Genomic DNA, 23708 nt, shown 5'->3' with positions numbered 1-23708 from the left:
GTGTAAGCACCTACTGCGTGCCCACCTGCTACACCAGCTGTCTCTATAGTATTATTTCAGTTTCAGTCAAAAACATGCAAATCTGGGTAACAGCTACCTGTCAGACTCCACCACCCAACACAGGTAATTCTCAATGGTAAATTCTTGTGGTAAAAACCATCTCCTAACTGCACAAGGTATACAGTTACCCTGACAACGCCCGCAAGCTCCACAGGAACGAGAAATTAGCCGTGCAGTTGAACGTTTCAAGGTCGTGCTCTCAAAGCTCCGGAAGGTGGTGGGCGGGCAGCACGGGACCTGGGGGCCCTCCCCGACCTGGGCCACAGTCCCACTCGCTGCGCGCAGGTGTCCTCACACCGCAATGTGCCGGAAGCCTGGATCTTTATATGGAATCTCCTGATTTTAAAATGCTGGGTACAATTTTAAAGGGAAAAGAAAACTCACTGTGCAGGTCAGACAAAAAACTATCTGTGGGCCAAATTTAGCCCCAGGGCCACCAGCCCGCAGCCTCTGGGGAAGACAGTCTGTAGTTATTCTGACCACGTGGGTCACAGACGAGCGCCTCAGCGCCTAGTCAGGCATTTTACCCAGTCTAGCCTGACACAAAAAGTTTAAAACGAAATCCGGTTTCTACCATTGAAAACAAGCCAGCAGCACTTCTGACCGATTTTTGATGAGCTCTATTCAGCTACGCAGCTGCCACACCAAAGTTATCTGTCTAGAAGAAGAGTGGCAAGTCATATCAAACTTCTCAACAGCAGACACCATTTCTATTAGAAAAATGATTGTTTCTAGTTAATGGTCTATTTTAATAATGAAATTTCCACTTGTAACTATTTCTTTTTGGTGGTTTGTTTTAATAATAAAATAATTTCAACCAAAAATGTAAATATATCCTAGCAAGCCCCCAAAGTTCACGATGCTCAGATGAGGTACCTGATAATCATAATTTACTGTTATTTGACCCAATAAAGCATGACCTTTGACCTCTGTCTGCACACAAGCAGTGGCCGCCACAATGTCTTTTCTTCTTAATTGCGGGGACACATCTTGAGTAAACAGGGTCCGTTCCCCATGGAGCCCACCCCAATCTAGTCCCAGGACACCAGCCTGGGGGGATCATGGTCTGCTTGCCCATACACCTGCAGGGCCTGTCTGTCTGTTTGTCCACCACTGTGGCACCCAGCAGATGCCATGGATGCTCCCAGAAGGAACCCTCCCTGACAGCCTCTCTCGGGCTTCCTCCCACCTCAGACTACCCTCTTCATCCTCTACTGACCCAGCGTCAAGCCCCGCTCCAAAGCCCACCTTTCCTCCATCTGGCCAAACTGCAGCACTGACCACTGGCCAGAATGCCCAGGAGGGAGCTCTGGGGCAAGAGCGCTGAGGGACGAGACCCTGGCACTGCCTAGCTGTGTGACCTTGGGCAAATTACTAGCTTTTCTGTGCTCAGTTATGTTACCTGTAAAACGAGAGATGTGAGAATTAACGGGTTATGACATGTAAAATGCTGAGAGAGCGCCTGGCGCCAGGACGCGTCCGTCCGTGTCAGCTGTTCTCACACTTGCCCTGACACCTGAGCAAACAGCCTCTTCCACTGTGACTCGACGGCAAAGGGTCAGTCCCCTCAGCGATCACCATGTGCTGGAGGGACACTTATCCCCTGAGGCTCAAAGACTCCAGAAGGTGGTGGCTGCTGTCGGGTCCTCCCCAGCCACGGGACCGCACAAGCTCCAGCAGGAAGGGGCCTTGGGAGAGTCTGTGGAAGGAGGAGGTGGGGTGGGGAGGATTTGCACCCCTGGAGGGCGAGACGGGCAGTAGAGAAAGGAGGACGAAGGACCAGAAGTGGAAGAAGGGAGAGCACAGGCTGCTGCTTAGGAAAAGCGGACAGGCCGGGGTAACCGTTTCTAGCCAGGTTTATGGGGAAGAAGAGAGACGGGGTGGGGGCAGGTGGGCCAGGGCCTCACCCGGAACCCCACGGTGCTCTCTGAGTGGCTGTGGGCTGAATTAATGTCCAGCTCGGTAGAGTCTTACTTAAACCTTTCCAGATTATTCTAGGCACAAAATCTGGAATCCTCATGCCCGTAAAACATTTCAAGATGGTATCTTTCTCTCGAAGGGTATTCAATTATCAGATATATCGCGGTTTTATGCCAAACTTTAAAACAAGTGAGTCACAAAGATTTATGAGTAATCCTTAAAAACCCCAGACAGCCTGCCCAGCGCTGTCTCACCAGGGTCGCTCATTCGCTCAGCATTGCTAAGTGGCAGACGCCGGGCAGACAGGGGCCGAGCATGAACAGAAACCCCCGCCCTCTGGTGGTTAACATTCTGATGCCGGGAGATACCCAATCAACAATAAAATTGAGGGGCTGGCCCGTGGCCGAGTGGTTAAGTTCGCACGTTCTACTTTGGTGGCCCAGGGTTTCGCCGGTTCGGATCCTGGGCGTGGACATGGCACCGCTCATCAGGCCACGCTGAGGCAGTGTCCCACATGCCACAACTAGAAGGACTCACAACTAAAAATATACGGCTATGTACCAGGGGGCTTTGGGAAGAAAAATGAAAAAATAAAATCTTAAAAACAAAAGAAACCAATAAAATTGATAAATGCTATGGAGAAGCAAACAGCAGGGATGCAGGGCTGGGAGGGTGGAGAGGGGCGGGGAGGCCTCATTGAGAAAGTGAAATCTGGGGGCTGGCCCCATGGCTGTGTGGTTAAGTTCAGGTGTTCCGCTTCAGTGGCCCAAGGTTTCGTGGGTCCGGATCCTGTGTATGGACATGGTACTGTCCATCAAGCCATGCTGAGGCAGCGTCCCACACAGCACAACCAGAGACACTCACAACTAGAATATACAACTATGTACTGGGGGGCTTTGGGGAGAAAAAGAAAAAAAAGACAACAAAGACTGGCAACAGATGTTAGCTCAGGTGCCAATCTTTAAAAAAAAGAGAGAGAGAAAGTGAAATCTGAACAAAGACTCCATTGCTATCTCAGTAAACAGCCAGTGCAAAGGCCCTGAGGCACAAGCATTCCTGTGGAGTTTAGAGACTGGAGGGGGCCAGCGGGTCCAGAGCAGAGTGAGGGGTGAGATGAGTATCAGAGAGGCAGGTGCCCTGGGAATGAAGGTCTTGAGGCCGCTAGGTTCACTCTGCTTCTCTTGAGAGAAGTGGGTGCCGCCAGCAGGTCAGGCTGCCAAAACCTGCACGGTGGAAGGTCACATGTTCCTGTGCCCACCAGCACCGCACCCTGAGCGAGAGACGGAAGCTCCACCCCCCGGGGTAGGTGACTCCTGCACACCCGGAGGGCACTCAGGGCCCTGGGGAGCAGTGGTCCCTGGCACCTGTCCTGGGGCTCTGCCTGCAGGTCTCTGGTGACCGTGCAGGAGCGCCCGGTGGGGAGCAGGGCAGGCAGCGCTGGACTGCGGCCGAGCTGCTCAGGACACTCACCGCCTCAGGGAGCTACTCTAGACGCTTCTCGGCCCCGGGCACCCATGCCGTGTTGTTGGGCGAGGAGCAGACAGAAGTCAGGAGCCCCCGTCTCCAAGGAGCCCACATCCTAAGCAAGGACTTCTAACGGAGCGCAACTTTTGGCCGGTGAGCCCCGAGTGCCAACCCTCAGGCCTCCTCCGCGGACCCTTCTCTATCAGGCCACCCAGGGGCCTGGGGTGCGGGCAGAGCCTCCACAGGCCTGGCATCGTCCCCCAGGGCCCCCGAGAGGCTGCGTGGTCCCGGGGCCGAGGGAATGGGAGGCTGTGCAGGAGGGCGCCGCCGGAGCCCCTGGGCGAGGAGGGAGGCGTGTGCTGGCCCGGGGCTGCACCTTCCAACCCAGAAACCTCTACACGTGTGCACACACATGCACACACTCACACGCATGTGTGCACACACACACTCACACCTGCCCTTTGAGCAGGGCCTGGGAGAGACAGGCTGCAAATGCCCCACTGCTGATGGCTCCCGCCTACCACCACGGACAGAGACATCATCAACATTCTGTTCCAGAAAGACAGCGTGACCCCGTGTCCTTCTAAGACCATAGCCCCGGAAAAGAGAAACGATTCCCCAATCCTCAAACAGCCCTGACCGAACAGGGACACACTGTTACCTTTGTAGCTCCCTGTCTTTTCACACCAGGGGACAGCCCAGCCATCCTGAGGCACTAGGCTGGCCGGTGACTGGGCCACAAGTCAATGGCTCCTAAATGGCCACCCAGGCCATCCTTGAGGTGGCACAGGACGCTCCATCAGCACCTGCGACAGGGCAGAACGTGACACGGCCAAGCCAGCCCTCAGGGGACGCTGCGTCGGCCGCACAGCCCAGGCGCCTGCAGGGCCAGTTCTCAGCTGGTCCCCAGAACGGGGCTCCCCCTGAGAAATGGAAGGTTTGGCGAGCAGGGCAGACCCTGCTCCTTTGTGTCCACAGGCGGTGGGTTCAGGAAATGTGCAGCATTGACTCCTGACCTGCAGATGTCACACCAGCTAAACCAACTCCATGACAGCCGCATCTCCACACACAGGACACTGCCGTCTCCGAGCCACACTTGAGCTGTCTCGTTCGCTCCTCAGCCCACAAGCAACCCCAGATGCGCACTCACACCCTAGCGACCAAAGGGGTCGGAGAGCTGAGGGCCCTGGACAGGGCTCGTGGGGGCTGAGCCCTGGGGACAGGACTGGTTTCTGTCCCAAGACCCCACCTGCTAGGAAAGGCCAGTGGGGGCTACCGAAACAAACCCCCAGAGCCACATCCTCGAAGGGGCGCACCCTAGGACTTCAGCATCCAGCTCCAGGGCAGGCTTCCCGACCGGGTAGCTGAGCCCCTCTGAGCCCCAGATGGCCATCTCTGAAATGTGGACAACACTAGGACCGCTCCAAGGGCCGTGGCGCGGATTTGGGGAGGCAGGAACAGCACTGCAGGCACAGTGTCTGCCTAAACAGACACAGCACCCAGACTTCAGTTCCGGCCAGGGTGAAGGGGGCCCACGACCGCCTCTCTCCCCTCTGACGCCACTAGGAGCTCTGGCCGAGAAGAGAGGGGCGATTGAGTGACGACTCTAAAAGCAAACAGCAGCGGCCACTGGCTGGAGAAGCCGCCCTGGGGAATGAGCAGTGTGGTGTGGGGCGTCTCCAGGAGTTCCCTTCCTCCTCGCCCTCCAGCTCTGACCCGAGGGCGGCCGGAGATCTGGAAAAGCAGGCTGATGTGGACAGCAAAGGGCACCGAGAGAAACCGATCCCTCTGACTTGAGGAGCCAGGGCGTGGTGGGAGGAGAGGGCTGGAGGAGCGTGTCCTGGCTCTGTGGAGGACTGACTCAAGTCCAGGCTCAACGCCGGCTGGGCTTGTGCAGAGCACACTGGGCAGCATGGGCTCAGTGCTGGCCGGGTTCGTGCAGGCACACCAGGCAGCATGGGCACCTGGGGAGCCGACTGCCACACGTGCCAGCACGCAGGTGCCAGCACACTCGGCCCTGAGTGATGAACGCTGGGCCCAGCGGCATGACAGAGCCCTTGAGTGCTGGACTGAGCTGGAATCCCACTCCGCAACATGAGACGGACTCGTTGTCTGTGCCCAACCAGGCTGAGCACCTGTGAAAAACAAAAATTCTCCAAAGGATTTTAACAGAACCCAGAGTCTTACAACATAGTATTCAAACTGTCCAGGAAACAATCCCAAAGCAATCAAGACACTAAGAACCAGAAAACACTGACATCCTCAAGGGAAAAGACAATCAACAGATGCCAAACCTGAGATGACCCAGAAGCTGGAGGCATCAGAGAAAACATCACAGCAGCCTCGATAACCACGCTCAGGGAGGTAGAACTGAACATCTTAAAATGAATGGAACGAGAGAAGTTCTCAGGAGAAAAAAAGAAACTATGAGAAGGGATCGAATGGAAAATCTAGAATTGAAAAGCACAGTATCTGAAATAAAAAATTCACGAGGGCTCAGCAGCAGGAGGAGTGTGACAGAGGAAGGTCAGTGCAGTGGAACACAGGTAGTAGGAATAATCCATTCTGAAGAATGGAGAGAAAAACAGGTGTTTACAAAATGCACAGGGACCTTCTGCTTCCACGACGGCGGACTAGGCACACTTTCCCCTAGTCCTCCGCTGGAGCATGTACAACACAAACACAGGAGGACTCTGACAGGTGGAGAGAAGGAGCCAGGGAAGGACACAGTGTTGAGTTGCCTGGGTTTTCTTTTTTCCTCAGGAATCTCAGATTTGGAGCTGAAGAAGCTGGCAACCCAGAAATGCCAATAGGTACAAGCAAAAAACTCCAACAAAAGTCTGCTCTGTCTCTCCAAAGGACCAGCAAAGGGCAGCCCAGCAAAACCAAAAACTTCTAGACAAGAACCGCACTACTCCAGACAACACACCGAAAACATTGGCCCCAGCCCCCCACACACCAGCAAAGGCCAACTGGGAGCCCGGACTTCTACCCTCGAGGCTGTAACGAGGTACTGACATGCCTCACCAGGCTGGTGTGACAGAAGGCCAAGCAGGGAGCCAAAACTTTCACCCCAGCCAGCCGGTAAGGAGCCTCACTCCCCTCAGGTGACGGTGCAGACACAGAAGGAGCTGGACTCCCACCTCCACCCAGCCGTGGTGAGGTGCCCTGTCCTCCTTGCAGGAGTGCCGTCAGAGGAGACCTAGCAGAGAGTCAGGACTTGCACCACCATCCACCTCTGCCCACCCAGGTGTCGGGGAGACCCTGAGGGGAGCAGTCAGAGGGCCCCGCTACGTGTCCCAGCCCAGGAAGTATCATCGGAGGCCTGGTGGGGCCAGAACTCCTGCCCCACGCAGCAGCAATGAGGAGCCCCTCCCTAGTTGTCAACAACGCTGGGGGGAACCCGGGCGTCTGCTCCCTTGGCAGTAACTAAGCACCCCGTTCCCTGCTGAGGCAGGTTGGAGAAAGTCAGCTAAAACAAAAGGTTTAAATAAGACCCAAAGTTTCACAACATAACATCAAATGTTCAGGTTTCAACTGAAAATCAATCACCACACCAAGAACCAGGAAGATCTGACGCTGAATGAAGCCAGACCATCACTGGATGCCAATAGTGAGGGACAAAGATGTTGGAATTATCTGACGAGGATTTTAAAGCAGCCATGATGAAAATGTTTCACGAGTAATTACAAACACCCTTAAAACAAGTGAAGACAAATAAAGACTCAGCAGAGAAAAAGAAGACATAAAGAAGAACCAAATGGAAATTTTAGAACTGAAAAATACAATAACCCAAACAGAAAAACAGATAGGCTCAACATCAGAATGGAGGGACAGAGGAAAGAATCAGTGAACTGGAAGACAGAACAATAGAAATCACTCAGTCTGAACAACAGAGAAAAACAGAGTTACAGAAAAATGAACAGAGCCGCAGGGACCTGAGGGACTATAACAAAAGATCTAACATTTGTGTCACTGGAGTCTCAGAAGTGGAGAAGGAGAGGGGCTGAAAAAGTACCCAGAAAAATAATGCCCAAATTTGGCAAAAGACATAACCTCAAATATGATAAACCCAAAGAAACCTAAACCAAGATATATCATAGTCAAATTTCTGAAAATCAAATATGAAGAAAAAAGTCTTAAAATCAGTGAGAGAGAAACATCACCTTATCTATAGGGGAAAAACAACTCAAATGACAGTGGATTTCTCATCAGAGACCAAGCAAGCCAGAAGGAAGTGGTACAGTACTTTTCATGTGCTGAAAGAAAAGAACTGTCAACCCAGAGACTTATACCCAGCAAGACTATCCTTCAGGGATAAAGCAGAAATCAAGACATTCTCAGCTGAAGGAAAACTAAGAGAATTTGTTGCCAGGAGACCTATCCTAAAAGATGGCTAAAGGAAGTAGAAAGGAAATGATGAGACTCCCTGAAAAAAAAAAAAGGAAGAAAGAGCACAGTAAACAAAGATACGGTAAATGCAATTGAATTTCCTTCTCTTCTCGACTTTTCTAAATTATGTTTGAGGGTTGAAGATAAAATTATAACACTAATGTGGTTCTAAATATCTGCAGAGAAATAATTAAGATAATTGTATTATAAAACAGGGGAGAGCAGCAGGATGTAGAGAGAGGTAAGGTTTCCACAATTCACTCAAACCAGTAAATTGCCAGCACCAGAAGACTGGAAGGAGTTATGTAAATATAAACCAACACCCAGGGCAACCACTCAAAGGCTACACACAGAGATGCACTCAAAAACAATAAGATATTTTACTACAATAAAAAAATAATAATAAAGTTTAAGATATGTAGATAAATCAAAATGGAATTCTAAAAAAATATTTCAGCAATCCATAAGAAGGCAGGAAAAGGAAAACAGAAAAACAAAAAACAGGAAGAAAAACAAAACAAAAAATAAAATGGCAGACTTAAGCCCTAGCATATCAATATTTACATTAAAAAGACAGAAATTGGCCAAGTTGATTGAAAAACATGACTCAACTCTACGCAGCCACTCACTTCAAATCTAATGATGAGGAGAGTGACGTCAGCATCACAGCAGAGTGAACTCTCCCCTTAGATTCTCTGCCCTAAGATACAGCAAAAAGGACATTCATTCACCAACAGAGGACACTCACACAACACAAAAGACGTCTGAGAGACACACACAGCCATGTATCTGAAGGGGGAGGTGCTGGACCACCTGGAGCAAGTGGAGGGAGTTAAGGGGAATCTTCCCTCCTTCCCAAACAGCAGCAACCCGACGGCACGTGGCTCTGACAGGAGAGGGAGGAGGGGTGGCCCTCGGCAGGAACAGCTTTGCTCTCCAAGTTCCCACAGCCCATGGGAAAGCCCCAAACACAGAGGTGACTAAGCTATTGTGGAGGTGTCTTCATCAAGTTATCACCCCAGGAGAGCAGATAGCAGGGGCAGGGCGAGAACTCCCCAGGGACTGCACAGGTGAAAGGAAGCGCCCCAGCCCCCACTTGGCACTCCAGCTCAGCTGGTTGGCCAGAGTGCCACACAGACAGAAAAGCAGCAGCTGTGAGCGAAGGAGCTGGGGATCACGGCGGGTTCAGAATATTCAGCTCTTGACCCCCACTCAGTGGCAGCACATGGAATCTGTGACCAGATACTGTCACTATGCAGAGGCACAAATCCACACTGTCAAACAGTATGAAAAAATATCTTAAATCTCCAGACCAAAAGGAAAATGACAGGGACCCAGAAATCAATCCTGAAGGCACAGAAACTTATAATCTAAATGACAGAGAATTCAAAATAGCTATCATAAAAAAACCCAATGAGTTACAAGAAAATACAGATATAGATAGTTCAACGAAATCAGGAGCTTCTTCACAAACGAGATTAAAACTATAAAGAAAAACCAATCAGAAATGTTGGAGATGAAAAATACAGTGAGTCAGATAAAGAAAAATCTGGACTCCCTGAATGAAAGTGCCAATGTTATGCAGGAGCGAATCAGCAGTCTGGAGGAGAGAAATATAGAAATGCCTCAGATGGAGGAGGAGAGAGAACTAAGACTAAAAAGAAATGAAGAAATTCTCTGAGAAATGTCCAACTCAATTAGGAAATGCATCATAAGGATTATAGGTATTCCAGAGGGAGAAGAGAAGGAGAATGGAGCAAAAAGCTCCTTCAAAGAACTAATAGCTGAGAAGTCCCCAGACCTGGGGAAGGGACAGGAAATACAAGTGAAAGAAGCCCATATATCTCCTAACTATATCAATGTAAAATGACCTTCTCCAAGGCATATAGCAGTAAATCTGGCAAAAATCAATGACAAAGAAGAAATATTAAGGGAAGTAAGGCAGAAGAAAATAACTTACAAAGGACCCCAATCAGGTTTGCAGCAGATTTCTCAGCAGAAACCTTACAGGCTAGGAGAGAATGGAATGATATATTCAAAATTCTAAAAGACAAAAACTTTCAGCCAAGAATACTCTTTCCAGTGAAGATATCCTTCAGAAACGATGAAGAAATAAAAGCTTTCCCAGATAAACAAAAGTTAAGGGAGTTCATTGCCACAAGAAACCTACCCACACACAAGAAATGCTCAAGAAGGCCCTCATATCTGGAAAAAAATAAAAAGAAAGGCATTACAAAGCCTTGAGCAAGGAGATAAACAGGTAGACAAAATGAGAAAATTGCAGCTCTCTGTCAGAACAGGTTAGCAAACACTTAATTATAACATTAGAAATAAAGGGAAGGAAAATACCAAAAATAAATATAATATCATCATTTTAACCACAAACCCACAACATAAGATGGAATAAGTTATGACAATAATAACTTAGAAGGGGAAGAGAAAAGGGATGGAATTGGCTTAGTCTAAGGAGATTAGAGGCTATCACGAAACAGACTATCTCATCTCTGAGATTTTTTATACAAACCTCAACGTAACCACTAAACAAATAATCAGAACAGAGATACAAATGGTAAATAAAGAGAAAACTAAGAAAACCATCATAGAAAACCACCAAACTGAATTAGTAGTCTGAAATACATGGGACGAGAAACAAAGGAAATGCAGACAAACTGGGGAAAACAGGCAATAAAATGGCAGCACTAAGCCCTCATATATCAATAATCAATGTAAACGGATTGAGTTCTCCAATCGAAAGACACAAAGTGGCTGGACAGATTAAAAAACAAGATTCAATGATATGCTGCCGCCAAGAAACACATCTCAGCTTTAAAGATAAACATAGGCTCAGGGTGCAGGGGTGGAAGATGATACTCCAAGCTAATGGCAAACAAAATAAAGCAGGTGTTGCCATACCTATATCAGACAAAGCAGACTTCAAGATGAAACAGGTAATGAGAGACAAAGGGGGCAGTATATAATGATAAAATGGACACTCCACCAAGAGGACATAACACTTATAAATATCTATGCACCCTACACAGGAGCACCAAAGTACATAAAGCAACTATTAATAGACCTAAAAGGAGATATTAAGAACAACACAATAATAGTAGGGGGCCTCAACACCCCACTTATATCAATGGGTATATCATCCAGACAGAAAGTCAACAAGGAAATTGTAGAATTAAACAAAAAACTAGACAAGACGGACTTAATAGATATATCTATAGAACACTCCATCCAAAAACAGCAGAACACACGTTCTTCTCAAGTGCACATGGAACATTCTCAAAGACAGACCATATGTTGGGAAACAAGGCAAGCCTCAATAAATTTAAGCAGATTGAAATCAGATCAAGCATCTTTTCTGATCATAACGCTATGAACCTAGAAACAAATTACAAGAAAAAAGATGGTGGGGCCTGCCGTGGTTGAGTGGTTAAGTTCGTGCCCTCTGTTTCAGCGGCCCAGGGTTTCACCGGTTTGGATCCTGGGCACAGACATGGCGCCGCTCATCAAGCCATGCTGAGGCAGCGTCCCACATACCACAACTAGAAGAACCCACAACTGAAAATATACAACTATGTACCAGGGGGCTTTGGGAAGAAAAAGGAAAACAAATCTTTTTTTAAAAAAAGAAAAAATATGGGAGTGACAAAGATGTGGAGACTAAACAACCTGCCACTGAACAACAAATGGATCATTCAAGAAATTAAAGGATAAATCAAAAAATATCTGGAGACAAATGAAATGAAAATATACCATACCAACTCATATGGGATGCAGCAAAAGTGGTCCTAAGAGGGAAATTCATAGTGATACAGGCCCACCTTAACAAACAAAAAAGAAAAATCTCAAGTAAGCAATCTTGAAGTACACCTAAGAGAATTAGAAAAAGAAGAAGGAACAAAGCCCAAAGCAGCAGAAGGAGGAAAATAATAAAAATTAGAGCAGAAATAAATGACATTGAAAGAAGAAAAGCAGTAGAAAGGATCAATGAAACAAAAAGCTGGTTCTTTGAGAAGATACACAAAATTGACAAACCCTTAGCCACACTCACCAAGAAAAAGAGAGAAAAGTCTCAAATAAATAAAATTAGAAATGAAAGAGGAGAAATTACAATGGATACCACAGAGATACAAAGGACTATAAGAGAATACTATGAAAAACTATATGCCAACAAATTGGACAATCTAGAAGAAATGGATAAATTCTTAGACTCATACAACCTCCAAAAACTGAATCAAGAAGAAACAGAGAATCTGAATAGACCAATCACAAGTAAAGAGATTGAAACAGTAATCAAAAACCTTCCCAAAAATGAAAGTCCAGGGTCAGATGGCTTCTCTGGAGAATTCTACCAAACATTCAAAGAAGACTTAATATCTATCTTTCTCAAACTATTCCAAAAATTTGAGGAAGCTGGAACACTTCCTAACTCATTCTACGAGGCCAACATCACCCTGATACCAAAGCCAGACAAAGACAACACAAAGAAAGAAAATTACAGACCAATATCACTGATGAAGGTAGATGCAAAAATCCTCAACAAAATATTGGCAAATTGAATACAGCAATACATTAAAAAGATCATACACCATGATCAAGTGGGATTGATACCAGGGACACAGAGATGGTTCAACATCCGCAAATCAATCAATGTGATATATCACATTAACAAAACAAGGAAGAAAAACCACATGATCATCTCAATAGACACAGAGAAAGCATTTGATAAGATCCAACACCCATTTTTGATAAAAACTCTCAATAAAATGGGTATAAAAGGAAAGTACCTCAAGATAATAAGGCCATATATGACAAACCCATAGCCAACATCATACTCAGTGGGGAAAAACTGAATGCCATCTCTCTGAGAATAGGAACAAGACAAGAGCGTCCACTCCTAGTCAACATAATACTGGAGGTTTTGGCCAGAGCAATTAGGCGAGGAAAAGAAATAGAAGGAATCCAAACAGGCAGTGAAGAAGTGAAACTCTCTCTGTTTGCAGATGACATGATTTTATATATAGAAAATCCTAAACAATCCCTCAGAAAACTATTAGAAATAATCAACAGCTGTTGGCCTGGTAGTGTAGTGGTTAAGTTTGCGTGCTCTGCTTCGGTGGACCAGGGTTCACAGGTTCAGATCCTGGGTGTGGATCTACACACCGCTTCTCAAGCTCCTCAAGCTGTGACAACATACAAAACATACAAATTTGTCCCACACACAAAACAGAGGAAGATTGGCACAGATGTTAGCTCAGCAACAATCTTCCTCAAGCAAAAAGAAGAAGACTGGCAAGAGATGTTAGCTCAGGGCCAATCTTCCTCACCAAAAAAAAAAAAAAAAGGAAAAAAGAAAGAAAGAGTCAACAACTAGAGCAAAGCTGCAGGGTATAAAATCAACTTACAAAAATCAGTTGCATTTCTGTACTCTAATAACGGCTAACAGAAAGAGAACTCAAGAATACAATCCCATTTACAATCACAACAAAAAGAATAAAATATCTAGAAGTAAATTTAACCAAGGAGGTGAAATACCTATACAATGAAAACTGTAAGACACTATTGAAAGAAATCGATGATGACATAAAGAAAAGGAAAGATCTTCCATGGACATGGACTGGAAGAATAAACATAGTTAAAATGTCCATTCTACCTAAAGCAATCTGCAGATTCAGTGTGATCCCAATCAGAATCCCAAAGACATTCTTCACAGAAATAGAACAAAGAATCTTAAAATTCACATGGGGCAACAAAAGATTCCAAATAGCTAAAGCAATCCTGAGAAAAAAGAACAAAGCTGGAGGCATCACAATCCCTGACCTCAAAATATACTACAAAGCTACAGCAGTCAAAACAGCATGGTACTGGCACAAAAACAGGTGCACAGATCAATGGAACAGAATCAAGAGCCCAGAAATAAAACCACACATCTATCCACAGCTAATCTTCAGCAAAGAAGCTAAGAACATACAATAGAGAAAGGAAAGTCTCTTCAATAAATGGTTTTGGGAAAACTGGACAGCCACATGCAAAAGAATGACAGCAGACCATTATCTTTCACCATACACAAAAATTAACTCAAAATGGATCAAAGACTTGAAGGTAAGATCTGAAACCATAAAACTCCTAGAAGAAAACATAGGCAGTACACTCTTTGACACTGGTCTTAGAAGGATCTTTTCGAGTACCATGTCTACTCAGACAAGGGAAACAAAAGAATAAACAAGTGGGACTTTATCAGACTAAAGAGCTTCTTCAGGGCAAAGGAAACCAGGATCAAAATGAAAAGACAGCACACTAACTGGGAGAAAACATTTGCAAATCATGTATCTGACAGGGGGTCAATCCAAAATGAAAACATAGCAATCCTGAATGTGTATGCACCAAACAGCAGAGCAGGAAAATATGTAAAGCAAAAGCTGATAGAACTAAAAGGCAAAATAGAGAAGTCCATAATTATAGTTGGAGACTTCAACACCCGTCTCTCAACAACTCACAGAACAACTAGACAGAAAACCAGCAAGGATATGAAAGAACTCAACGCCACCCTCCACCAACAGGATCCAGTCACTTCTACGACACTCCACCCACACACAACAACAGCAGAACACACATTCGGTTCAGGTGCCGTTGGAACGTATACCAAGTTAGACCACATCACTCCAACATGCTCCTTTCATTCTTGAGTTAATTCAAAACTGGGTTGATGTGGGCAGGTCCGTATGGAACCAGTTAGAGAGAAACGAATTGGACCAATTCTGATGCCTAAGGTCAGTCTGCCAATGACTGTGCTGCTGGGAGGAGGAGTCTTAAACTTATGCTCATTTGATGGGCTCTCTGCTTTCGGACAGATGCACAGCTGGACTGCAACCCCGAGGAGTGTGTTCCCCACACTGCAGTAGCGGTTTTTCCCAATGACCACGTGTTTGTTTTAAAGGTCAAGGTATCTAAATCGTCTGGATTAGCCGCTTTTATAATCCATCACATTGTTATTCCTCCTTTACTAACAACGATTTAGAGCAGGGCCAGCAAACCGCAGGTCAAGGCCAGCCAGCCTCCTGCTTTAGTAAATAAAGTTTTATTGGCACACAGCCACGTGCATTCCTTTACACCTGTCCATAACGGCTTTTGTGCTAAAACAGCAGAGTTGAGAAACTGAGACCCACAATGCCTAAAATAGTTGCTATCTGGCCCTTTAAGAAAATGTTTACTGACCTATTTTGGAGTAAGAATAAAAGTTAACCTTGGAATAATCTCAGAATAATTACGATTTTTATGACCATGTTCAGCTACTGCTAAATCATGTAATCTGACAGTAAGGAGGCAAGGAGGACTGCTTTGCTGACAGCTGCTTTTGAAACCACAAAAGCCTGCACACCTCTTCCCATAGCGACTCATGTGCAATCTGGAAAGACATTCTTTCTTTTTTCTGAAACAGGTAGACAGGATTGCCATTTATTTGCTGTTCAGATACACCGAGATTCCTCTGTATCAGAATGCGCGGGTCATCGGCTCTCTCTAGTCTGACCATCTACATCACTGCTGACCTCACGCAGCAGCGTAGGTCAGACCTCCCTAGCGCCCGCTGGCTGGACATCTGATAGCCGCACTTCGGGATTTGTGGTCACACTTTAGGATGGTGTAGCACCTGCGGGGCTTAAATTATTCGGCTTCCCAGCCATTCCCAATGGTTTCAAAACCACATCCCTTTGGAGAAAAGTGAAGGAGCTTCGAGAAGGAACAGAGCAAGAAATCCCTGGAACCCTCTCCCGGCAACGTTCTCGCCCCGCGGCAGGGCCCCGCAAGGCGCCCCGACCCAGTCCACCGCCGCGAGGGGGCCGCATGGGCCGGCCGGGCCCTGAGCTGCGTGCCCACTGCTCAGCACAACAAGCAAAACCCCTAACACAAGGGAGAAAGAACTCACCAGCAGAGAGGCGCAAGCAGAGCTACACGGAACAGCTAAAGCAAAGGTTGCTGAAGGCTTGAACGAGGGGACACGGGGCAGACTTCAGGCAGAGGGGACGGGAGGGGAGCAGGGGGCGGATGCGAGGTCAGATCGCGGGGAGCCCCGACCGCGGCAGCGCAGCACGGGTGCCGCGCGGGGCAGCGAGCAGCACAGATGTGGCAAAAAGGGCCAAGGTCAGTGGGAACGGAGGGAGGAGCAGTGAGAGGACTCGGTAGGGGGCGGACGCGAGAACCCTGCAGCTGGCTGGGCTGGGTCTGACATGCTGGCTGTCTCCAGAGGGAACGTCGTGAACAACTTGGAACAAAGCTCAAGCGAAGTCAGCACAGAAGAGAAAGCGTTCGAAGAAGTCCGCATGGTGCTGAGGCTGAGCCCGTGAAGTCAGGTGAGATGGTGAAGGGAAGCAGGCCTCCTCCTGGACCTGTGCACCTTGCCCGCGGAATAGCAGCAGAAGGCAGAAACCAACCGCACTCTCCAGAAAACTGCACTATGCCGAAGTCTAGACTGTTGTAGAAGAAAATTAAACGGGATGGGGGTGAAAGTAGAAAATATTAGCAGTATCTTAACAAATACACAGAAAACATATATTCTAGAGTATCTATGCAAGGCAGTTCCTTCAATATTAGTGTTCTTTCTTAGGATGGAGGGTCAAACATGAGATTGATGGATCAAAGGATATATGTTTTCTACATTTTCAAAATATTGCCAGATTAATTTCCAAAAACAGTACAGCAGCTCATATGCCCCTCTGCCAGCTGTTCTGCCCCTTAACCCACTGGGTGAAAAACAGTATCTTATTGCTGCTTGGTTTCACTCTCTATTCAGATGCTCATCATCCATTTTTAAATTCTTTTTCTGTGAATGGCCTACATACATCTGTTGCTATTTCTCTAATGGATTGTTTTTTTCTTATCAATTTTTATATGTTTAATTTAAAAAATTTAATCATTTGACTATCATATTTGTTGCAAATATCACCTCCATCATTTTTTTTTAAAGATTTGCACCTGAGCTAACATCTGTTGCCAATCTTCTTCTTTTTTTTTCTTCTTTTCCGCAAAGCCCCCCAGTACGTAGTTGTATCTTCTAGTTGTGAGTGTGTCTGGTTGTGCTATGTGGGACGCCGCCTCAGCGTGGCCTGATGAGCAGTGCCATGTCCGCACCCAGGATCCGAACCAGCGCAACCCTCGGCCGCCAAAGTGGAGCGCGCGAACTTAACCACTTGGCCACGGGCCCAGCACCCTGTCATTTTTTCACTTATGGAATCTTACAAAAGAAATTGTGAGATTTTTATTTAGTCAAATAACCTAGCTTTTTCTTTATTCTTTCTGGATTCCATCTTGGTAAGGAAGCTCTTCCCCTATTGCAAGACTATACATTGTCCTCTATGTTCTTGCAATAACTTATTTTTACATGAAAATTTGTAATACATCTGATTCTGATTTTGAGAAAGTTTTACCATCATCAATCAATAAAAACAGCATTTGTAATGTCCCTGTAGTAAAACACTGCACAACCAATAAAAATCACGTCTTAAGATACACATTTTCCTTTGACCAGGCTTCTACTCCTAAACATGTATCCAAGAGAGATGAAAGCATGTGCCTTCAATGGGACTTGCACACAAATGATCAAAGCGTCTTTATTCATACAGCCAAAAACTGGAAACGGTCCAGAAGTCCACCACCAGGTGAATGGATAAACAGACCGGTATCCTCCCACAACTAACAAGAAAGAAGGAACCACTGATACATGGTGAATGGGGGGAGAGAGAGATAAAGTAGCCAGACATGAAAAGAGTGCATATTGCAGACTCCATTTATATGAAAATCGATTATGGTGGAGGCAGTCCCTGGTGCTAGAACAGGCCAGAGACTGAGTCACACGGCAGGGGAGGCCGGGGGCGATGCCGGAGTTCTGCATCTTGATTGGGGTGATGCTTAGGCAGGTGCCCAAATTTATCAAAATTCACCAAACTATACCCTTAAAATGTGTGAATTTTATTGTATGCAAATTATACCTCAAAAAGTTGATTTTTAAAAATCACGTCTTAACAGAGTAAATAGTAATATGGAAAACATTCTGCAGAATATTTCCCCAGCTTTTCTTTCATATATTTTACGTAGACACAAACACCAAATATTATTCACTGTTTAAGTGTAAGACTGAGGATGTTTTTTCCTGTGTGCTCTTCTGGTGTTTTCTAGATTTTATTAAATCAACATGAATTACTTTTGTAAGCAGAAAAAAACTTGTTAAGTATCTGTGGCTTGCCTCTGTTTTCTGGGCACTGCGTGGGGAGCGTTGGGGACGTGCTTTACAAATACAGCAGTGACATGGCCAAGCGGCCCACTACCAGCCACGCACACACGTACACTCCCAGCCCCAACCCTGAAAGAACACATTCAGAGTCTACTTGAGTGCATTTTCCTGCAGCCTGGGGGTATAACCCAGCTATAATTTCAGCCTGTTTCAAGTTCAACTAGTTGGACCAACTTTGAGAAACCTCTGTCAGGGTTTCCTGTTTTCAGTCTGCCTCACTTCCGACCAGGCTGGCGGCCCCAGGAGCAGTTGCTTGCTCATAGCTTCCTTAGGTGCAGACCCTATGGGTCCAGAAAACTGCCCTTCCAAATTCCTACTCCCTCCTTTGCTCTCGAACACAGAGCCATGTGCCCAGCACGGGGACCCAAAGAAGAAAAAGCATGTGGCTGGGTTAAAAGCCAGCTTCCTTTTCTACATCATGCGCCTCCAAGAGCGATCGAGTCATGGCTGCCAGTCTTCACGTCCGAAAATAGGAGTGATGGTACGGAGAAACTGAGAGGATCAGATGAAATAACCTAAGTGACCATACTTAGGCCCGTGCACACAGTGGCCCCAGCGCAGCTCCCTTCTCTCTCCTTTTTAAGGTATTCTCAACTCACTCCTTACTCGTCTGTCTCCCAGAGCTCCATGGCAGGTCCTGCTAGAGCTGTTTTTGCAAATCCTCCACCCTCCTTCGCTCCCCCACCAGCCACAGTCCATCCAGGCCTGTCCAGACACACCTGGGCACTACCACTTCGTGAACTGGACTAAACGCCCCGTGGACTGCTCCATGCCTCCCCGCTGACCCTGCTGACCTCGAGCACGAAATCCTCAACTGTGGGCCTGATGCCTTCCGGGGCAGCAGAGACAGGAAGAAAACCCAAGAGCTGGTGCAGCTGTGTCTCTGCGCTGCTAATGCAGTGTTTTCACATCGTGTTGGAGAGCACAGAGTGTGATGAGAACAGGCTTCTCCCTGGAGGAAGCCCCCCGGCCTGGGCTCCCACAGTCCCGGCCTCTCCAGGGAGGGGACCAAGCTCTTGGCAGGGGAGTCAGCAAGCTCTGGATGAACCTGTACAAAAGCGCCTCCCTGATTTGTCGGAGTGAAGCAACAACCATTCTGGGAAAGAGGATGGCACGGGTGGGAGTGAGCAGCCAGCAAAAACAAGCAGAACGAGGGTGGACACTGCCTCCAAACGAACCCAGAATCTGCTGACCAGAAACCAGAATGGCAGCTAGGCGAAGATGCCAACGCTGAAAGCAGGCAACGAGTGACCTCCCACCAGGACCTCCCACTTGGGTGGGGTCTGTCCATCGTCCATGTGGCCTCTCCGGCCTGAGGGAGGCCACACTGCCCACTGCTTATAAGCACAGTGCCTGGAGTTGGAGCCACCAAGCTCCCAGTTTGACCACTAGCTGGGCCAGTTACTTAAACTCTCTACATCTCAGTCCCTTCATTCATAAAATACGGGAATCGCTGGCCCGCAGGGATCCATCATGTTTGAATGTGACACAGAACAGCAGATAGCGGCTCGGTGGTGGCTCACACAGAAGAGCCCCAGGAAGCAGGAGTGTCGTCATCCTTAAGCCGAGAGATTTACAGGAAAGCCCAAAAGCCCTTGGGGCCAGGCCAGCTTGTCTGTTCACCTTAGCATTAGAGAGCAAGAACTATACATGGGGGCGGCATGACATTTCTCCCAAAGGGGATGTCAGAAAGATTATACGTAAGCCCTCGGACACCCAAGACAGATAAGCTCTCTGCAGACGCTGCTTCTGGTGATGCCAAGTGTGGGCCCCTGGCCACCCTTAACCTTGGCCGGACAATGTTCCAGCTCTGCCCCTCCCCCCACCTGCAGAGCCTCGAAACCTCAGGGTTGGAAAGTGCCTGCAGCACCCACCATAGCATCCCCGACTGTCCCCAGGCATCTAAAGGGCAACCCAAACTCTGCTCACATGAGAATCCTGATCTCCACCACACCCACCTCCAACAACAGGAAATAAATCCCTGCTCCTCCCACAGCGACTTCAGTCGACCACCCATCTGGACCACATTCCCCTGGCTCGCCTTATCCAGTTCACGCAGCCCCAGCCCCATTCGCCATCGCTCCTGCCTGGACGAGGCCAACAGCCTCCTAACTGCAGTTCCTGGTCCCTCCTGTCGTCTCCTCCCCACAGAGGCCACACGGATCCTTTAAGGATGTTAAGCTGGATGAAACCCTCCAGGGGCTCCCGTTGCACTCACAGTAAAAAGTCAAGCCCCCTTCTCAGCCCCTGTGACCCAAACAGCCCCATGTCCCCTCCCCCACCTCCCTCCTCCTGCCACACCCACAACTGCCTCCTGGCCAGTCTTGGGGCCTTTGCACTACACTAGCTGTCTTCCTGCCTGGATCATCTCTGCCCTTGGTGCACAAGTCTGTCCAGGTGTCTGGCCAGATGCTACCATGTGAGTGAGGGCTGCTGGGACCACCTGTACCAGAGCCACCTGCCAGCACCCTGCGGGGCTCTCCTCAGTCATCCCTGCCCCCATGTGTTCCCCTGTGTCTCTCTCTTTAATGGAAAATGCCCCATTGTGGCAGGGACTTTGTCATATGCACTGAGCCAGAGCTAGGACACGCCCGGGCCCTCCCCAAGAAGCCCTCAATAAAAACTTGTGGAAGACAAATGAATGAAGGAGAAGATGCCCACACTGGCCAGCCCTGGGTGTCCCCGGCTGTGGCTGCCACCCCTTCTCACTGTCCAAACACGGGCCTTCTGTAATCCTCCTCCTTCCCAGGATCAGATGACATCTCCTTGATACCCCTCTGCCCATCCTTCTGCCCCCAGACAGCCCTGCCAGGGAGTCCCTTCGCCTTGGGGAGGGAGAGTGCCCTCGTCCATCCCATCCACCGCTCTGTGCCCCCAGGGCCAGGGCTGGGTGTGTCCCTTCCATTTTTATCTAAATTACACTTCTCCACATGGGGAGGGCCTCTGGAGACCATGCGTCCAGCCCGTTGCACCAAAATCACCCCCCGCCCCCCAGGGAGCACATCTCGGACAGAAGGGCAGGAGCCCCTTCTGTCACTCTACAACAGGAATTCCATACCCTGCAAGGGCGCCTTCTCGGTTTTGGATCCCCGCTAAAGAAAAGCATCTGTCCTTGGGTGAAACTGAAACCGAATTCACGGCGTCGGCACCCGCCCTCCGCATCGCTCCATAATCACTCTCGTCCAGATGGTGCCCTTGAGATAGCCGCGGGCAGGCCTGGGGAATGGGACATCTCCCGGCCCGCGACCCTACTGGCAGTCACGACCCCACGCCTCGCCCTCCAGGGTCGCATCCCCACAGGAGACCGCCGGCGCCCAGACTCCTGCGCTCCCTGCCGGCACCTTCCCGGCTCGCTCTTTGTCATGCCCGTCCCCGGAGTGTATACACCCGGGCGCCCAGGACGTTTCCCCGCCAGCTGCCGCCGAGACCCCGGCCCCACGGCCGGGCCTGCGTTCCACCTCCCAGCCTCCCGTCCCCGGGGCCTCCCGGGCCCCCTCCTCCGCCTGCCCCGACCTCTTCCTCCCGGGTCCCCCTCCCTGCCCGGCGCGCCCCGGTCCCCCTGGCCGAGCCGCGGGCCGGCGGACACTCACCCGCGCCGGGGACGCCGGCCCCGGGCCCCCGGCTCCGCCACCAGCTCAGCAGCGCGCGCGCGGGGTCCAGGCTCACGGCGCAGAGCCGCTGCTTCACCCACAGCACCGAGCTCAGCGGCTCCGCCGCCCCCATCGCGCCAGCGCTCGCCGGCGCCGCGGTCGGCGGGGCGGGGGGCGCCGGGGCGCCGGGGGACGCCGAGGGGCGCGGGACCGTTAGCGGCCCCTGGAGCCCGGCGGGGCGCGGCGGCGGCGGAGCGCGGGGCGGGCGGGCTGGCGGCGCTGCGTCACCCCGTACGCAGAGCGGCCGCGGGGACCGAGGAGGGGCCGGAGGGGGCCGGGGAGGGACTGGGCCGGGGAGAGGAGGGTCCGGGCGGGGGCGACGAGGAGGGGGCCGGGTGGCGGGAATGCGGGGGAGAGAAGAGCGTCAGGGGGGTGAGGACTGCGGGCGAAGAGAGGGCAGGGGGTGAGGTGGCGGGACGAGAGGGGGCGGGGAAGGGGCCGGGTGCTGGGGGAGGGGGCTGGGCGGGGGTCTGGCCGTGCCCTCCGCGGGCTCAGGCCCAAGAGGAGGCGGCTTCCCTTTCCAGCTGGTCTTAGGGTCCGGGCCCCAGGCGCCTCCCTCGGGCGTGGAGCTCGGTAGCGCCTCCCTGGCGGGTCGTAATGACAGGCGAGTCGGGGTGGCCCAGGCTTCTAGTGGCCCAGAAAGGCTTTCTGGGCGGTCCTGTGGGGGCGGCGGGAGGCCTTGGGCCTCAGGCAGGCCTGGCCCTGGGGTGGGCGCCAAGGAATCCTCGCCAATCCGGATGCGGCAGCAACCGGCGGTGTGACTTTGGCCATCACGTCGCCTCTTGGATGCCCTGCCCTCCTCTCGGAAATAAGCTTGAGAGCCTTATGGCCGAGGCACGCACCCACGGGAGAAGTGGGCCCTATTGGACTCGGCGTGGAAATGGCTACGGCCTCGCTCCACTTAGAGGCCCATCCTCAGACCACGCAGGGAGGCAGGTGCTGCAGCATCCCCACATTCCCGACGGGGACAGTTTTAGTCACTGGGGTTCCGCAGTAAGGGCTGGAGCCAGCATTTGAACTATAAAGTCTGGGTCAAGGGTCCCCCTGTGGCTGCACAGCCGGGCTGAGGATAGAGTCCCCCTGGGGAGGCATGTCTGGTCACAGGGAGCAGAGGCATAGCTTAGAGGCCCACTGGAGTATGTGTGGGCGGCCTGTGCTGGGCCTGCAGAGAGCAGCTAGGGGTCCCACAGCCCCTGTAGCCACTGCCCTTGGTGCTCATGGCTGGCCTGCTAGGGAAGGTGCTGCAGTGTGAGCTGCCCAGGGAAAGCACCGAGGGGAGGGGGCCTGCAGGCTGGCAGGAGGGGAGGGCTTCCTCCTAGGGTCCTGGGAGAAAGCTGGGGGTGGGGGCAGACGGCTGAGCCCTCCCCTCCTGAGCAGGCCCAAGGAGAGGGAGCAGCCCTTCTGAGCATTTTTCGGACAGGCATCACCCCAGGGACCCCAGATTCTCTTCCTCATCCCCCTGCCCTGCTCAAACCTTCCCTCTCCACAGGGGGGCCTTCCCTGACCACCCAGCTAAATGGACCACCCCATCCCACCCCGACCCCAGCGGGACTCCAGCCCTGCTCCCTGAGCATGTGGGGCCCCTCAGCTCTGTGAAGATGTGGACCTATCTATCCCTGTAACCCCAGGGCTGAAAACAGTCGGAGCACATAGTAGGCACTCTGATATTTGTTACAGGAGTACATTTGCCCCAGACTCATCCATGAAGAAGCTGCGGCTCAGAGAATTTGAGTAACTCGCCCAAAGGCACAGGGCTCAGAAGCAGACAGAAGGCTGACTCGGGGGGCCCAGGCCACCTGCCTCCCTGTCAGCTCTCCCTGCCCAGCCCTGCTTCTCCTTGGCTCTTCCTCAGGAGCCTCCCCTGCAGAGGGCGGAAGGGCAGGCGCGCGGACTTGCTGCCTGTGCCTGGCACTGGGTAGCCATAGGTA

The 23708-nt window shown here is 50.1% G+C and overlaps 1 protein-coding gene across 2 annotated transcripts in view; it reads right to left on the bottom strand.

The window, feature by feature from the left end:
- Positions 1-21997, bottom strand: part of CERK (ceramide kinase) — a 66450-nt gene extending 44453 nt beyond the window's left edge. Inside the window, exon 1 of one of the 2 annotated variants that reach the window (XM_044777655.2) lies at positions 21721-21997. In XM_044777655.2, the coding sequence (XP_044633590.2) occupies positions 21721-21853 (133 nt within the window). In that variant the 5' untranslated portion in view covers positions 21854-21997. The remainder of the gene's footprint in view (positions 1-21720) is intronic. The other variant, XM_044777641.2, reaches the window with a different exon arrangement.
- Between the last annotated feature and the right edge of the window lie 1711 nt (positions 21998-23708).

This window comes from Equus asinus, chromosome 4 (genome assembly GCF_041296235.1).
Source record: "Equus asinus isolate D_3611 breed Donkey chromosome 4, EquAss-T2T_v2, whole genome shotgun sequence".
NCBI lineage: Eukaryota > Metazoa > Chordata > Mammalia > Perissodactyla > Equidae > Equus > Equus asinus.
This window is presented reverse-complemented; position numbering and strand designations above follow the sequence as displayed.